Source organism: Doryrhamphus excisus, chromosome 18 (assembly GCF_030265055.1).
Source record: "Doryrhamphus excisus isolate RoL2022-K1 chromosome 18, RoL_Dexc_1.0, whole genome shotgun sequence".
NCBI lineage: Eukaryota > Metazoa > Chordata > Actinopteri > Syngnathiformes > Syngnathidae > Doryrhamphus > Doryrhamphus excisus.
The window spans coordinates 17,120,842-17,137,097 of NC_080483.1; the positions used below are offsets into that span (position 1 = coordinate 17,120,842).

General features: G+C 43.3%; 2 protein-coding genes and 1 long non-coding RNA gene across 6 annotated transcripts in view; 1 reads left to right on the plus strand and 2 right to left on the minus strand.

The window, feature by feature from the left end:
* Nucleotides 1–567: 567 nt before the first annotated feature.
* LOC131106084 (keratin, type I cytoskeletal 18-like) lies at nucleotides 568–4,523 on the minus strand. The gene is made up of 7 exons (XM_058054837.1): nucleotides 3,987–4,523; nucleotides 2,389–2,471; nucleotides 2,071–2,227; nucleotides 1,371–1,535; nucleotides 1,168–1,293; nucleotides 867–1,087; nucleotides 568–781 (listed from the first exon to the last, which is right to left on the minus strand). The coding sequence occupies exons 1-7, from the start codon at nucleotides 4,407–4,409 to the stop codon at nucleotides 760–762; spliced, it is 1,197 nt and encodes a 398-aa protein (XP_057910820.1). The 5' UTR covers nucleotides 4,410–4,523; the 3' UTR covers nucleotides 568–759.
* Nucleotides 4,524–6,948: 2,425 nt separating this feature from the next.
* Nucleotides 6,949–16,256, minus strand: part of LOC131105846 (uncharacterized) — a 50,342-nt gene continuing 41,034 nt past the window's right edge. For 3 of the 4 annotated variants that reach the window (XR_009120004.1, XR_009120001.1, XR_009120003.1), the window contains 2 exons: nucleotides 15,864–16,068; nucleotides 13,016–15,629 (listed from right to left, as the gene is read on the minus strand). This is a non-coding gene — a long non-coding RNA (uncharacterized LOC131105846). Of the gene's footprint in view, nucleotides 7,985–13,015; nucleotides 15,630–15,863; nucleotides 16,069–16,256 lie in introns of those variants that run through there. The other variant, XR_009120002.1, reaches the window with a different exon arrangement.
* LOC131105845 (keratin, type II cytoskeletal 8-like) lies at nucleotides 11,381–16,121 on the plus strand. The gene is made up of 9 exons (XM_058054253.1): nucleotides 11,381–11,833; nucleotides 13,397–13,605; nucleotides 13,722–13,782; nucleotides 13,848–13,943; nucleotides 14,050–14,214; nucleotides 15,229–15,354; nucleotides 15,429–15,649; nucleotides 15,736–15,776; nucleotides 15,844–16,121. The coding sequence occupies exons 1-9, from the start codon at nucleotides 11,381–11,383 to the stop codon at nucleotides 16,119–16,121; spliced, it is 1,650 nt and encodes a 549-aa protein (XP_057910236.1).

Here is a 16,256-nt window from a genome sequence, read left to right on the forward strand (position 1 = left end):
AGTGGTGGACTTTATTATGAGCACGTCCGAGCAGCACGGTGGAGCAAGTATGTCGCCTGTAGAGGGCGCTCGTCAGCCACACATACTTTGTCTTGACATGAGGAGAAATGAACGCATGAGGCATACTGTCATTTTTCTGAAAGTGTGAAATTATGCATTTTCCACTTTTCTGACCAATAAATGTTGTTAGAATGATGTATTGTCATGTTAAACAATGCTAAAATCATGAGGTTTGTGCATTTGGAAATCAGCCCTGAAGAAGTTCAATTTCCGAGAGTTTTTTCTAACACCGACTCACTGTGACGTCACAGCGAGTGGACTTCCATATATGGGCATGAGCTACATTTTCACTGCTGCTTCTTTGTTGGTACTCACTGGCTTCTTAATTGTTGGTATTCTGTATTTTAGTAACTATTGAACATAACATAATGCTCTAAATAATCATGTTTAATTTTAGTCTGGGCTGCACGGTGGACTAGTGGTTAGCGCGCAGGCTGCACAGCTAGGAGACCCGAGTTCGATTCCACCCTCGGTGTTGTAATAAAAAAAACACATCAATAGTGAAGATGATGTTTAACAAATTGCTTTATTGCCGCCAGGTCTCGCATGGCTTGGTTCACTTGAGCAGATGTGGTGCAATTATGTTTGGAATTTGCATTTATTAACTGGACAAGCGAGGAAGTATACTATACTATACTATAGAGTATATTAGTATACTTTATTTAGCCATGGAGCCTCTTTCACAAGGATTGTGGCGGCTCATTGAAGCGCATCTTGGAGCCTGTAGATAGAACAAAAATAAGATTTTCTCATCGTGATCGCACATTGGTCTTTCCCCCCCGCCGTCATCCCTGTGACACTCTTACTTGAAATCTCCACCGTCCAGCAGGCTCTTGTAGGTCTCAATCTCAGCTTCCAGTTTCATCTTGAGGTTGAGCAGCGCCTCGTACTCCTGGGTCTGCTGGTGAATGTTTGCACGCAGGTTGGCCAGCTCCTCCTCCAGACGTATGATAATGGCGTTGTACTTCTCCATCTCCATGTTGTTACGTAGCTCCGTGTTGCGTAGTGTGTCTTCAAGGGAGGCTTTCTAATGATACATGGAGAAGGAGATTGTTATTCCGCTAAAAATGGATGGAAATTAGAAGATATGTGCCGATTTATGCTTACTAAGCTCTGTTGAGACGCTAGCTCGATTTCTAGAGTCTGTATCTGTCTGGATAAGTCACTTCTCTCCATCTGCGCACCCTGGAGCGCCTCTGTGTTCTGTGAAACCTGAGCTTGAACATCGGCTGTCTGAAGTTGAGGGAGTAAAGAATAGCATCAAATGAGAGAACTTTGGACTTCACGCCTGCTTGGAAGTGTGGCCTTACTTGGTTTTCATGCCATCGTTTCAGGTCCTCTGCATTCTTCAGAGCAATCTTCTCATAGTTTCCTCTCATGTCCTCCATGATCTGGGACAAGTCTTGACCTTTGGGAGCATCAACATCAACTTGCACTCCTGATTGGGAGATCTGATTCCTCAGCTCCCTCACCTCCTGCGGGACATATAGAATGAAGATACACATCAATCAGTATAATGTAATCAGTGTCTAATAAACAATACTATAGTTCAGACTGGCGGCGAACACACCGCTAACATGCTAAAGCTACCTACCATCTTTTCATGAGAAACTTCGGACTGTCCGGTCTCGAATTCCGGATCGGATTCGGAATCCAACACATACGGTTGTATGTTAAAAGCCGACATTTTAAAAAGATGCTATACTGTTCATAGCTAGCAGTTAGCATCACAAACCGGAGGTCCTTTTATGCACCAGCTGGTGTGACAAACCATAGGCGTGTAACCAGTAAGCGTGTCTAGATGCCGGCTGTACGTGGAATTAATTCAAACAGACCGTTTTCGCAGGAAACATAAAATCCAAAGAAATACAGCGGAATAGGTGCAGATCCTGGAAGATCTATAAAGCTTTGTATGCTGGTTATTATGTGATTTTTTCATTCAAAGCTTGTCTATTTTGTATTTGCTTCAACCCCAATCGGAGCTGTACATTTTTTGGAAAGCACACTCACGTTCTCATGGTTCCTCTTAAGGAATTCAAGCTCCTCCCTCACGGCTTCAATCTCACTCTCAATGTTCATCCTGGTCATGTTGGTGTCATCGATGACTTTCTTCAGCCCGGCAATGTCGGCCTCGACAGACTGGCGAATAGCCAGCTCTGTGTCAAACCTGGAAACAAACAAACAAACAAAGATTGTGTAGACGCCTTCCAACAACGACAGCACCCGTAGTCCAAACCAACAAACGCCATTTGTGGGAGTCAACCTTGATGTTCCACATTTGCATGACTTGAAGTAAATAAACGAGAGAATAAATCCAAAATGACCTACTTTACTTTGAAGTCATCCGCAGCCAGACGGGAGTTGTCAATCTGGAGCACCAGACGAGCATTTTCTGCTATCTTGTTGAAGATCTAGAGAACATGTGACAGGTAGTTGTTGACATATGCTAATAGCTGACGCTAATATTGGCATTCTTTCACGACTCCGCTCTTATCCTTAGGTACAACGAGAAAGACATCTGCAGATCTCCACATCTGCGTGAGCAACCAAGAGTCAGATTACACAAAGGGACCGTGGAGGAACAAGAAGAATGTTGCACTGGAACCATTCTCCTCCGTGGAAAAAGCGTAAATCCCGCATAACTGGAATGTTTGTTTATATAAATGTGTTTATGCGGGCAGAATTGGAAGGCTAAACTCCTAAGTGGGTGGGTGGAATTTTCATCCGTGTTATCCTGTCCGGCAGGAAAGGGGAAACACACGTCCCTTTATGAGTTGAGAAGAAAACATAGAAAGATATTTGCCATTTGGAAAAGTATGTGACATTTGACTCTCGCTGAGTGAAGCTGATTGTTATGCAACGGAGTTGGTCTCGCTGGCAGCACGGGATTCCTCACGGGATCCTTTGTGTGCGCGGGCGGCTTCACCACACATCTGTTTCACATTGAGGCCCACGGAGACGGGGGGAGTGGCGCAGAATCTCAATTGCCAGCATTTGGGGAACTTTTCAATGTGGAAGTTACCCTCACGCTGGTGACTCATGCGGAGGAAGTTCTGACCAGCTTCTGGCATCCAATGCAGATTCATGGGGGAGGGTAGGCGCTATCGGGCCGCCACACCCTTCATTCAGATGAACGACATTTGATAGCTTTTGCTGCATTGTCAGCCAAGGTAGCTTTTGTTGATTCATATTTATTGTATTATTAGTTTATGCACACTTTATGCACACATGATGGACGTTTGAGTCAGTTCCAGCGGTTCCTAACTTTGAGTACCGAGCTGGGCCTCAAAAAGATCCAACCTGTTGCTAGAAGTCCATCAGAACCATTTAGCCCAGGGGTGGGCAAACTTTTTGACTCGCGGGCCGCATTGATATAACAAAATTTCGGGGGGGGGGGGGGGGGGGGGCAGACTATATATTTTACACGTAACAGTCCACCTGGTATTATTGTATCTGTAAAATTGTCATGCAATCTGCTATTATTATTTATTATTTTATATTTATATTTAAATATTTTAAAAATAATAAAATATTATAATAATTAAAATAAAATTAAAATAATAATTATTATATTATTATTATGTAAAATATGCAAATATAACAATATTATTATATATAATTAATATAATAATTTGCATTAATATAATAAAAATAATAATCATAATAGTTATAATAATATAATAATTATTATTTTAATTTTTATTATTATTATGTGCTTGTGTCTCTTTTTTCAGGAGCACTTTGTAAACAACAGACCATGTCAAACAACGAAATTGATACAACCATCAAAAGGTTGGCTCAGGCCATGATGCCAGGTTGTATGTTGACTTTAAATTCAATACTTTGGAAAGATTGGGCAATCACTTGGCGGGCCGGATGTGGCCCCCGGGCCGTAGTTTGCCCACCCCTGATTTAGCCACACCTACCTGTTTCCGTAGATCTTCAATGATGGGATCATACTTGCTGTAGTCCCTCATGTCAGGCCCTCCCGCCTTCAAGGCCTCCCTGATCTTCATCTCCAGCTCCTGGTTGGCCTGTTCCAGGTTCCTCACCGTCTCAATGTAGTTGGCCAGACGGTCGTTGAGGTTCTGCATGGCCCCCTTCTCGTTGCCGGTTATCCCGGCTCCCATGCCGCCGCCTGACCCGCCGAAACCTGCACCCATGCCGCTGCTCACTTTGAAGGAACCCGCTGAGGAGGTGATGGGAGCTCCGGAACGCAAAGAAGATGCAGACACGGAGGAGATGCGGGCGTCCCGGCCGCTGGAGCCGGCGTAGCTGCTGGCGGAGTAGTACCGGGGTGAGATGTGGGAAGCAGATATCTGCTGGATGGTGGATCTCCTGTAGCTCATGTTGGAGACGTTTCTACGGTACAGAGATAAAAATGAGAAGTAGAGGCTCGCTGCTGGTCGGCTTCAAAAGAGACGTTGGAAGTGGGAAGTGGGGAACTTATGGGGAACTTATACTCCTCCTTCTTCTCTCCCTCAATCACAGCTGGCCTTTTTTTTAGACCCGGCCCACTTCAACGTCGCCCCGTTTTTTATGTTCCTGCTCTCTCTCTCTCACGCTTTCCATTGCCCACATGTTTCCTTTTCTAACCGAGTGTAGCTTTAATCGCCATGGAAACGTAGACGCGTGACACAAACACTGCAGCAATGCAAATCAGTCAATTTGGTTGCGAGATTGAGATTAGACGCAAATGAGGTAAGTGTAAAGTTGTACTTGTGTTCACAGTAAAACTGCAGTAGAACAAAAAGGGGAGAGTATTTTTGGCCAAATGCTCATAAAAGGAATGCTATTAGCGGTGGACTCCATGTTTGGTCAAAAAGACACAAAAAAACACTTTTTGCCCAAAGAAGATAAAAAATAGGGTCTGATTGTGTGTGTGTGTGTGTGTGTGTGTGTGTGTGTGTGATTGTACTAATAGATGAAGTGTAACCGTTAACCAGAGCGTCTACAATTACAAAGTTAGCTATAGTGATTACTGACCACACCTAAAGCTGTAATCACAATCCAAAACATACAATAAGTTAACAATGAGTACAATGGCTGTTCCCATATTCGCAAAAAAAAAACCCCACGGACACACGAGCTTCTGAAATACCCAGGAGATGATGGAAAGGGGGTGAGATCCACAAAGAGACTTGTTTGCTGACACCCTGATAGCGTCATACAATCAAAAACTAGGCCACCTTTGTTCACTCATCACATTGTATCTGATTATCTGCATGTCAGTTTTTGTGGGGGGCAAACTCTACTTGAGACCTAGTATCTTCAAGTACTACTTTGATTTGAAAGGTCTAAAGAACTCTTAGGAAATAGGATCAATATAGGAATTTGGTTCCTCCTTTTAAAGAGGACCAATTATGCATTTTTTTAACCCTATGTATTTAGTTATGGACTCCTATAGAGCAGCTACACACAATAACCAGCACAGAAAGCTTTCTCAATCCCGAAGAGGAGCACTCATTGTCGGACACACTTTGTCAGTGGAGCTCAGAAGCCAGACGTGAGGGCAACATGTTTACTAACATGCAGGCAATCTTGGCATAACATCGGTAGTGGAAATGTGGTCATTTTGGTGGTCTTTTTTGCTGGAATACCGTGTTCCAAACTGTGGTTCTCGCCACCTCTGTGGACGCACAATGTGTCTGACATTAATGCACCTTTCCCGAGTGCTTCTTCTGGCTTCTGCAACAGTTTGGTGGATATTCCACGTTCACGTTCAGTCCTGTGTAAAATGTTGTTGATAGTTTAAAATATTTTTCTCTTAAAAAAAAATAAAAATAAATATTTTTCTCTTAAAATAAATAAATAAAAATAATTATTTTTCTCTTAAAAAAATATATAAATAAAAATAAATATTTTTCTCTTGCTGGGAATCACCAACTACAATAACTTCTGCCCGAGCTTATTTCGTAAACAGCCAAGCAGAGCTCAGGGAGGACAGAGAGTGTATCTGGCCTACAGCCACGCCCATATAAAGAAGTCTGCTCCTCTGTGACATCATAAAAGAACAGTTTTGCCACGCCTTCTGAAACCGAGTGTTTTTGCGTCATCCCAAACTTCTTTCAGGGCTCACTTCCAAATGTACAAACCTCATGATGTGATACCTTAGCATCGTTTAACACAAGAGTACAACATTCTAACTGCATTTGTTGGTCAGAAAAGTGGAAAAAGCACAATAGGTCCCCTTGAAATGGCCTACATTAAGGATGAACAGGCAATAAAGTTTTGACTAAACTGTCAAAGTGTTGCCAGGTCCATAATTCTTTCATTTCATAACTGAAGCTCACTTGTTATATTAGTATTTTTGCATTCCGCGCTACAAAAGTGGAGCGCAAAGTCAAATGATCCTTTTTGCAAACACCCTCCAGGGCTTGCATGCAACCTTGATCGGGTAGCGCTGTTCCACCCTCGCAAAGCTGCACCGCAAGAGGAGCAACAGCCGAGAAAGAAGTGGAAAAAAATCTGGTTTGCGAAAGGAGCAGAGAGATTATAAAGAGGAAGGATCAATTAAGTCAGCTCTAAGACTCTATAGTATTTTACACGTAACAGTCCATTTTTACACGTAAAAGTGTCATGCAATCTGCTATATATGCACTTTGAGATCATTTATTTGATGTAAAGTGCGTTATAAATTTACATTTATTATTATTATTAGGTTAGCACGCAGACCTCACAGCGAGGCGACCAGGATTCAATTCCACCCTCGGCCATCTCTGTGTGGAGTTTGCATGTTCTCTCTGTGAGTGTGAATGGTTGTTTGTCTATATGTGCCCTGGGATTGGCTGGCCACCAGTCCAGGGTGTACCCCGCCTCTTGCCCATAGACCGCTGGGATAGGCTCCAGCATCCCCCGCGACCCTCGTGAGGAAAAAGCGGTAGAAAATGAACGAATTAATTAATTATTTTATTATTATTATTTTTATTATTATGTGTTTGTGTACCTTTTTTCAGAAGCATTTTGTAAACAGCTGTCTTCGGGCGAGAGGCGGGGTACACCCTGGACTGGTCGCTAGCCAATCACAGGGCACATATAGACAAACAATCATTTTGGAGCCCAGTGAGGATAAGCGGTAGAAAATGAATGAATGAATGAATTTTGTAAACGACAGACCACATCAAATAACAAAATTGATAAAACAGCTACTTCCACCATCAAAAGGTTGGCTCAAGCCGTGATGCCAGGTTGTATGTTGAGTTTAAATGAAATACTTTGGAAAGAACAGGCGGGCCGTATTCAAACACTTGGCGGGCCGGATGTGGCCCCCGGGCCGTAGTTTGCCCACCCCTGGTCTAACTAGTACTCTTATTCGTGTACAAAGTCAGTATAAACTGCTGTGTGTATGCAGTATGTTAGTTCAACACACCTGTCAACATTTGCATTTGAAAATATGGGACATTTCCTGGGAAAATAGGTAGGAATTAATAAGGTAGGGAGGATAAAAATGCAGGAAAGGGAGGATGCCGGGAAAGAAGGGCAATTCCAAACTAAGCTCCTATAGAGAAGGACTGTGTGGGACTGTGAAAAAAAACCTCAGCATACATTTGCACAAGTAAGCACATTGGGAGTGTGGGGGTAGGCCCAAATCCAGATTAAGTACTATATTGTTTGGGTTAGTGCGAGTAGCCATATTACTACTCTCAATCCTTCCAGCTTCCTTTGTAAAGACGAAAGCTTCTTCAAGATGTTTTCATTGTTGTGATTCATAGTCGCAGTCCGAGTGGCTTTAGTCATGACGGGCAGCTATCGGGGCGCATTACCGTCTTCAATGTCCTCCACGGAAAGGAGAATGTCCAGGCATATTACCTTCCACTTACCCCAACTGTCCATCATGTACCCGCTAGTGACCGTTCCATCAGGGCAGACCATATGAGATGTTCCATCCATGTTTGGACGTTGCTCATGGCATCTCATGACCACTCTGAGGAAGACAGTGAACAGTCAAAAGTAAGAATTACACCAAATCAACATTATTGGTTTGATATTTTATAAACTTTGTTTATAAGGTCAAATATGCTAAAGGCTAACTCGCTGTGCGACATTGAAAATTCCTGAAAAAAGTGCATGCATTTTGTATCGCACAACATCACCATCTGCTGGATCTGGTATGGATGGAACAGTTTGGAGTTTTTGAGGCACAAAAAGTGTGGATTTTAAGAATAAATCCATTTCCCAACCCATCTCCACCTCCTCGTTTCTATTTTGAACAACCAGCATCATCTGATTTGATTGGGTGTGGGGTTTATCCTGGGAGATGACTGGTTCCAGGACTGGTCACCAGTCAATCCCATGGCACATTACATCATGTGGAGTGCCACCACGTGACAGGCACTTTCACTCTGTAACCACAGGGGGGCGGAAGTCACATACTAAACTCCTAGACTTGGAGGGGATTGTGCTTCCCACTGATAAAATAGAATGACAACAGATGGATATTAAGTATGGAAGTATGTATGTGGTAATTATTTTTGCCTGTTCGGACTAATTATTGAGTTTTGTATGAGCAACATTTTATTGTGCTCTTATTTTGGTCTATCATTTCCTGTTTTGCGTGGTTTTGACACCTACCGGTCTCAACTGCTCCTTGTTATTAATCCGCAGACTTCATTCGTGAATCAACCAGACCATTATGTTTACATTTGATTATTAGAAGTGATTTCAATTGTGTTTTTGTGCTAGAGTTGGGCGGGTGAAGAAGCACGGCGAAACTTTGGTGCTTCAGTGAAAAGCGACATTAGCGACATCTGGTGGAAGAATGAAGTCAAAGCAGTTTATGTCACAATTCGCTATTACAAATAAAACATTGTTCAAAAAGCAGTTTTTCCGAGTAGTGGGATTCAGGAAGTCTGACTTGATGTAGGTTTTGGTGAGCTGTGCCAATCCTTGTGAGCTCATTTATGGATAATAAAGACATTTTTGACTACTCATGCTCCAACAAATGAAACATAACATTGAAACGCCGAAGAACTGGAGTCTGAGGCGGGGTGTCGAACTCGGGAGCAAACATTATTCTTTTATGGAACATCAACTCACATTCGTAACTCCGTCAAAAAAACAACAGCACACTCGTTCCTCCACTTCACCCGTCCGGGTGGCAACGACTGCCGCAACAATAGTTCCGGGGTGAATTGTGTACCGGCAAGCTAGCAACACAACATGTTTGTTTATATGTGCTCTAGCTTATATGACACTTCAACAGGATAAGCGGTAGGAAAAGAAGCAAGGAATAAAAGAAAACAATGTTTAGTGGAAATGCGTCACAGGCAAGTCAGAATGTGGGATTTGATGACTGTTTTGATCTATAACTTTTAAGGCTTGGCAGGATACTCCTGAAATCAAAGTCCAGCCGCTTTTTCAAGACCAAAAGCTCCAATGAATATCAGCATCTCTTGCATTGCATTTGTCTTTCTGGTTGTTATTATTTTCCATGATGGCCATGCATCTCAAAAAAATAAAAATGTTACAATAATAATTACATGTTGCGACAAAACTTTGTACAGTCATCCCTACTACGTCGCCGGTCGAACCTGGTGAGGGAAAATGGATACTTATATGCTGTATTCTTGCATGGTCGACATGACATAGTACTCCTCCCATTCCATGTGGAAGTGGTAAGGTTATTGGCTTACTACTTTGTCCTTCTTCCCCACTCTTTAAAACATTCATTCATTCTTTCATTCATTTTCTACCGCTTATCCTCACGAGGGTCGCGGGAGTGCTGGAGCCTATCCCAGCACCTCCCCTTTGTGTTGATGAAGTAGGCTAGACTTAAGTAAACAAAGAAGGCATGTCACTTTTGTAGAAATGGACCAAAAAACTCTCACATTTTCACGTCTCCGTTCCACTCCTCTCCGCTCCTCACCTTGCCCTCACAACAACAATGATGCTACACAAGCCCAAACACAATGACCGCCAATCAATGTCCACTTCAGGGTGTGACTGACTATTGTGTTCTCTTCTCAACAACTCAAGCACAAGAATCCCAACGCATAAAAAAGGGGGCGTTGCCTTTGTTATCACTCGCTAAACTGCTAAGCACCCAGTCGTACTTGCGATGGGTGATACAACACACCATGCACACTTATACATAAAAATTTTAAAAATAATAATTTCAACGTTATTCATATGAATCTGCGAAATCAAATGAGGCGTTGAAGCTAATTTTGTGGCAGCGTTGCTCAGCCTCGTCGTTACATTCTTCATGGTTTCAGTGATGATATTTTTTTGTCTATGATCTCAGCTAATTATCTTCTAATAACCGCCGAGCCCATCTCCACTCATCCTCTCGGACTTGTAGCAGGTACGTGTGTCATTCAGCACATTCCTCAGTCGCCGTGTCACTTCACAACTTCCTACAAAGCCACCTCTTAATAGACTTGCGATTGGAGCTTTTGGCATCTCAGACCACGTTCCTCCAGGAGAAAGAGGAGGAGGAACAGCTTGTTTGGGATGAGAAATATCAAACAATGAAAAGCCTTTAAATGGCAACCATGTGACTCCACTCGCGGAGCCTGAAGACTTTTTAGCTCCTTTATAATCTGTATCTTTCCTTATGTTGGATTTTATGAGTTATTTGAAGGCTCTTTAAGACTTAAGGTGGGACGAGAAAAAAAAGAAGAGTGTTTGCTCTTCACCGACCTGATAAAGAAGGAATGTTCATGCTTCCATGCTCATAAAAGTCCACTTACATTTTGTTGGTAGACTTGATTAGTGTGATTTAAATATATAATAATGTATAATAATATAATATGGACATCATGTGAGTAGAAAAACTTTATGGTAGAGATGTTTTTGTCACATTTCTGAGACATGCAGTCGCTGGCCACAAACGTGTGGAGCACATCACACAGGGTGAACACAATTTGCTTTGCAATATGTCACGCCTGTGAGAAGTGTGGTAAACTAGACCAGGCCGTAAATTGATGCGTGTTTTCATTATAGCCGTGGTTTGACTTCAGATCTTGTTTGTTATGGAGGAATGGAAAGCAGATATAATATAAAAGCAGTCACTGAGACGTTGAGAAGGTGTAGGAAGTCCAGAGATGTTTATAGAAAGGAGACCCCCGCCAGTTCGGCCATTCTTGTACTCGACTGAGCAATGGACAGGCTGTAAATGTGCAACAAGATGTGATTTTCTTCCCTGATGCCACCGCCCATCATGACACCCCCCATGCCATGCCCCCATCAGCCAATCAGGAGCTGGACAGGACACTCCCATGTTGAGATAAATAGCAGCACAAACCGGGGGCGGTCTATCTGCCTGACTCTCTGAGCCTCCTCTCACCCCACGTTGCTGCCACCAGAATCCTCGCTGACCATGTCCGTCAGAGCCGTGAAGACCACCACCTTCTCCACCGTGTCCTCATCCAGGGGTCCAGGCCAGGGCTTTAGTAGCCGCTCCTTCTCTGGCTACGGTGGGCGAGGCGTGGGGGGCGCCAGGCAGAGCTACGCTGTCCGGGGTTCTTACGGCGGCGTGGGCAGCAGCGGCGCTGCGGTAGGCGTTGGGGGGTTCAAGGTAGTCGGTGGGTATGTTGCAGGGGGGGCCGCCCAAAGAGGGGGCGGATTAGAGTACGGCTACGTGGGCTTCGGTGGGGGCGTGGGGGGTGGCATGGCCCAAGAGACGGTGGCCCCCATCACGACGGTGACCGTGAACAAGAGCCTGCTGGCCCCCTTGAACCTGGACTTTGACCCCACCATCCAGGCGGTCCGCATCCAGGAGAAGGAGCAGATCAAAACCCTGAACGATCGATTCGCTTCTTTCATCGACAAGGTCAGTCCGACAAGGACGCAGACACCTGAACATTGTTGCATCAGGGCGTCGCATGGTGCCTTTTATACAGAAATATCACAAAGTGCAATATTGCCTGCATTTTTAGACTTTTTTACTACATTATTCTATATTGTAATGGGGGATGAAGTTGACCTGGAAATTTTTGCCCTTTTTGACACAGTATCCACACTAAAATAGAGGCGGGACATTGTCTGTGTGAAAGGACGTTCCACAGTGCTAGGACAGGTGCGTTAAAGGCTATTATAGGTGGGAAAATGGCAGTGAAAAAGGGGATTTCGACTTGTAAACGTTACAAAATACTATTGTTTTGAGATGAGATCTTATTTTTACGATTACTCTGTTTACTTACTTTTATTCAACTCTAATTTTTTCTGTAAAGCGTCTTTGAGTATTTAGAAAAGCGCTATACAAATAAAAATTATTATCATAATAACAATAATAACAATAATAATAAATAATAATAATAATAATAATTGTTATTATTATTAATTATTATTATTATTAATAATAATAATACAAATTATTATAATAATAATTATTATTATTTATTATTATTGTTCTTCTTATTATTATTATGATAAAATTTATTTATTAATAATTTTAATAATAATAATAACTATTATTATTATTAAAATTATTAATAAATAAAATTTATATATCGGAATATAATAATAATAATACTAATACTAATACTAATAATAATAATTATTATTATTATTATATTATTATTATTATTATTATTATTATTATTATTATTATTATTATTATTATTATTATTATTATTATTATTATATTCCACAGAGTAACAGAGGAATTGGAAGTGCAATGCAAACCCAAAGGTAATGATTAAAACCAACCCATAGAAAAAAGTTGGGGCCATTCAAGCATTGATTGAGCATGAATATGATCTCATAACAATCAATGGATATGGCGTACACAGGGAAAAACAGAACAATTATCATCCATCATCTATTTCAAGGAAGATTTGTCGGTAATAAATATTATAAAGTATAAACAATCAACATCATCAAAAAGACCCCATTGAACCGACATCGTGATGAGATTTGTTATCAGACAGAAGCACACACTGCTCTCAGGCTTGTGATTGATTGGACGTTATCTTGCCCCCCCCTGCCCCGCCCCTTTTCTATTATTGCGTTTCTTGTTTAAGGAGGCCCGTGGAAAAATGCGGTGAAGAAGTTAACCTGTGACTCCGTCACAGGAATTCATAAAAACAACAATCCCTCTCCTCCTTCCTTCACATGCCATCGTAAACGACAACTCCAACACACACGCACACTCCTGTCCTGTTTGCCCAAGACCCCACCCAGGGTGAGGACACTCAATGGAGGGGTTGTAAAGGGGCACGACCGTGTCACCGCCGGGAAACACTGACTTCCACGCCGTATTGTTAGTCAGAATAATCATAATCATAATAATCGATGAGTGAAAGAATCCTTTCACCTGGTAAAGAATGAACTATTTGTCCTTGAATGCACCATCTGGGGAATTTTTTAAATTCAATACTTGTCGTGTTTGCAGGTACGCTTCCTGGAACAGCAGAACAAAATGCTGGAGACCAAATGGAAAGTCCTACAAGAGCAAACCACGTCGCCCTCCGGCATCGACGCCATGTTTGAGGCCTACATCGCCAACCTACGCAGGCAGCTGGACAGCCTCGGTCACGAGAAGGTCAAACTGGAGTCTGACCTGCATCACATGACAGCTCTGGTTGAAGACTTCAAGACCAAGTGAGTGATGGCGCTGTTTGACCTCTGTTTGACCTCTGTTTGACCTCTGTTTGACCTCATTTCAGCATCGATTCTAAGATATTGTCCGCAGTTGACTCTCCGAGTCTGCTTTTTAGATACGAGGAGGAGATCAACAAACGCAACGAGTGCGAGAACAACTTTGTCCTCATGAAGAAGGTTGGTCCAAGTCGACTGAACCGATTTTGAACCCAACGTGACTTGTCTCGTGTGTCGCCGTGCAGGACACAGACGCGGCGTACTTGATCAAAGCAGAACTGGAGACCAAGCTGGATGGACTTTCTGATGAACTTGACTTCCTGAGGCAGATCTACGACGCGGTAATGAAGATATCTGACAGGACGCTACATTATGAATGAATATGGCATTGATTATTTTTGGTGTCTTTTATGGTATCTTCCATGTCTCTCGGTTTTCCCTGTGCAGGAAATCCAGGAGCTCCAGAGTCAGATCAAGGACACGTCCGTGGTGGTGGAGATGGACAACAGCCGTAACCTTGACATGGACGCCATTGTTGCTGAAGTGCGGGCCCAGTATGAAGACATTGCTAATCGAAGCAGAGCTGAAGCCGAATCGTGGTACCAGTCCAAGGTATTACTACAGTGGTATTACTATGTGGTCTTATTGCAGTGTTTGCTTGTTTTATGTCATTGGATGTTTTTTTTTTTACATCTACAGCATAGAAACCCTTTGTAAATATGGCTTTATTACAGCCATGTAAACATAACACCCCTATAGTCACCTTTATACGCCTGTTATTCCTTGTTTACACCACATTGTGCAGGCTACGGAACAGGCTAGCATCGCAAACTACCGAGCTAATAAGTTAGCCCCTCCAATTTACTTGAAGTAAAAATGAAGTAAGAAGCCAAAAGTACCACTTCCACACAGAATGGGAGGAGACTTTTCTACCATGTCATGGCTGACTACATACATACAGTATGATGGTATTATGACATCATTTCATGTCTCATCAACAAAAGTGACCAAAATACTACCTATAATTAGTTAGTATTATTTTTTGAAAAAAAGTGATAGATTGAGGGAGCAATGTTTGAACCCCGACGTAGCGAGGGACGACTACTACGTTCTCTACAGTCAAACACATGCAACACCATTCATACACAACACAAACGTTATTTGGGTCCCTGGGAGACACCTGTCGACTTGAGGGGAGGAGGGGTGCAGCAGCTTGAGAAAAATAAAGAACGTCTTTTGCCAAATTATGTCAAAATGGATTATTATTAAACTCCGACAACGAGAGAAGACTAATCAACTGGAGCCTATCCCAGCTGTCTTGTGGGGAGAGGCGGGGTCCACCCTGGACTGGTGGCCAGCCAATCACAGGGCACATATAGACAAACAACCATTCACACTCACATTCATACCTATGGACAATTTGGAGTGGCTAATTAACCTAGCATGTTTTTGGAACGTGGGAGGAAACCGGAGTACCCGGAGAAAGGAATACGCAAACTCCACACAGATATGGCTGAGGGTGGAATCAAACTCACGTCTCCCAGTTGCGATGCCTGCTTGCTCACCACTCGTCCACCGTGCAGCCCTATAATAGAACATATAAAGTTTATGTTTACGTGTGTCCAGTATGCAGAGATGCAGGAATCTGCCGGAAGATGCGGCGACGACCTCAAATCAACCAAGGCGGAGATCGCCGACATGAACCGCAGGATCACGAGGCTGCAGTCTGAAATCGACATGGTCAAATCCCAGGTGAGCGTTAAACATCATACGACGGCGCTCGGACAAGCACGGACCTCCGAAATCAAACACGCGACCTCTTTCAGATCAATAATTTGGAGGCCCAGATCGCCGAGGCCGAGGAGCGCGGTGAGCTGGCCGTGAAGGACGCCAAGCTCCGCATTCGAGACCTGGAGGAGGCTCTTCAGAGGGCCAAGCAGGACATGGCCCTGCAGGTCCGCCAGTACCAGGAGCTGATGAACGTGAAGCTGGCATTGGACATTGAGATCGCCACCTACAGGAAGCTTCTGGAGGGAGAAGAGGACAGGTGTGATGATGAGCGTGTAGCGTGTAGCGTGTAACATGTAACATGTAACATGTAACATTCACTAAGTCATGTGTTTCTTTCCGTAGGCTGGCAACTGGAATCAAGACCAACGTGTCCAAAGTGACGTGTATGTATTTCAATATTTTTTCATAATTTAAAAACCATATAGTGACCTCCATTTTGTAAACGCACAGCATTAAACTACAACGCTTACGGCCTGGAGAGCTGTCGCCCCCCATCCATGACCAGCAGCTCATTCGGCGCCAAGACCAGCGGTGTTTCTGTTTCCGGCCACGAGGGGGCGACAGTGACGAGCACCGCCGCAGTCACTCAGTCAGAGACGGTGGTGACCACCAGCGAGGAGAAGATGGAGAAGAAGAAGGAGGAGGTGGAGGTCCCCGTCGCCACCGAGGAGGCTCCTGTGGAGGAGAAGAAAGAACAGGAGAAAGTGGAAGTTGTGGCCGAGGAGTGAGCGCTACATCATATATCAAGGCACATCACTGCAGTACGTGTATTCGGCCACCAGATGGCAGTGTGGGATATGTTTTCCAATCTGACGTCAATAAATCAAACCTTACAAGATTTGTCAATGAATTTGACTCTTGCC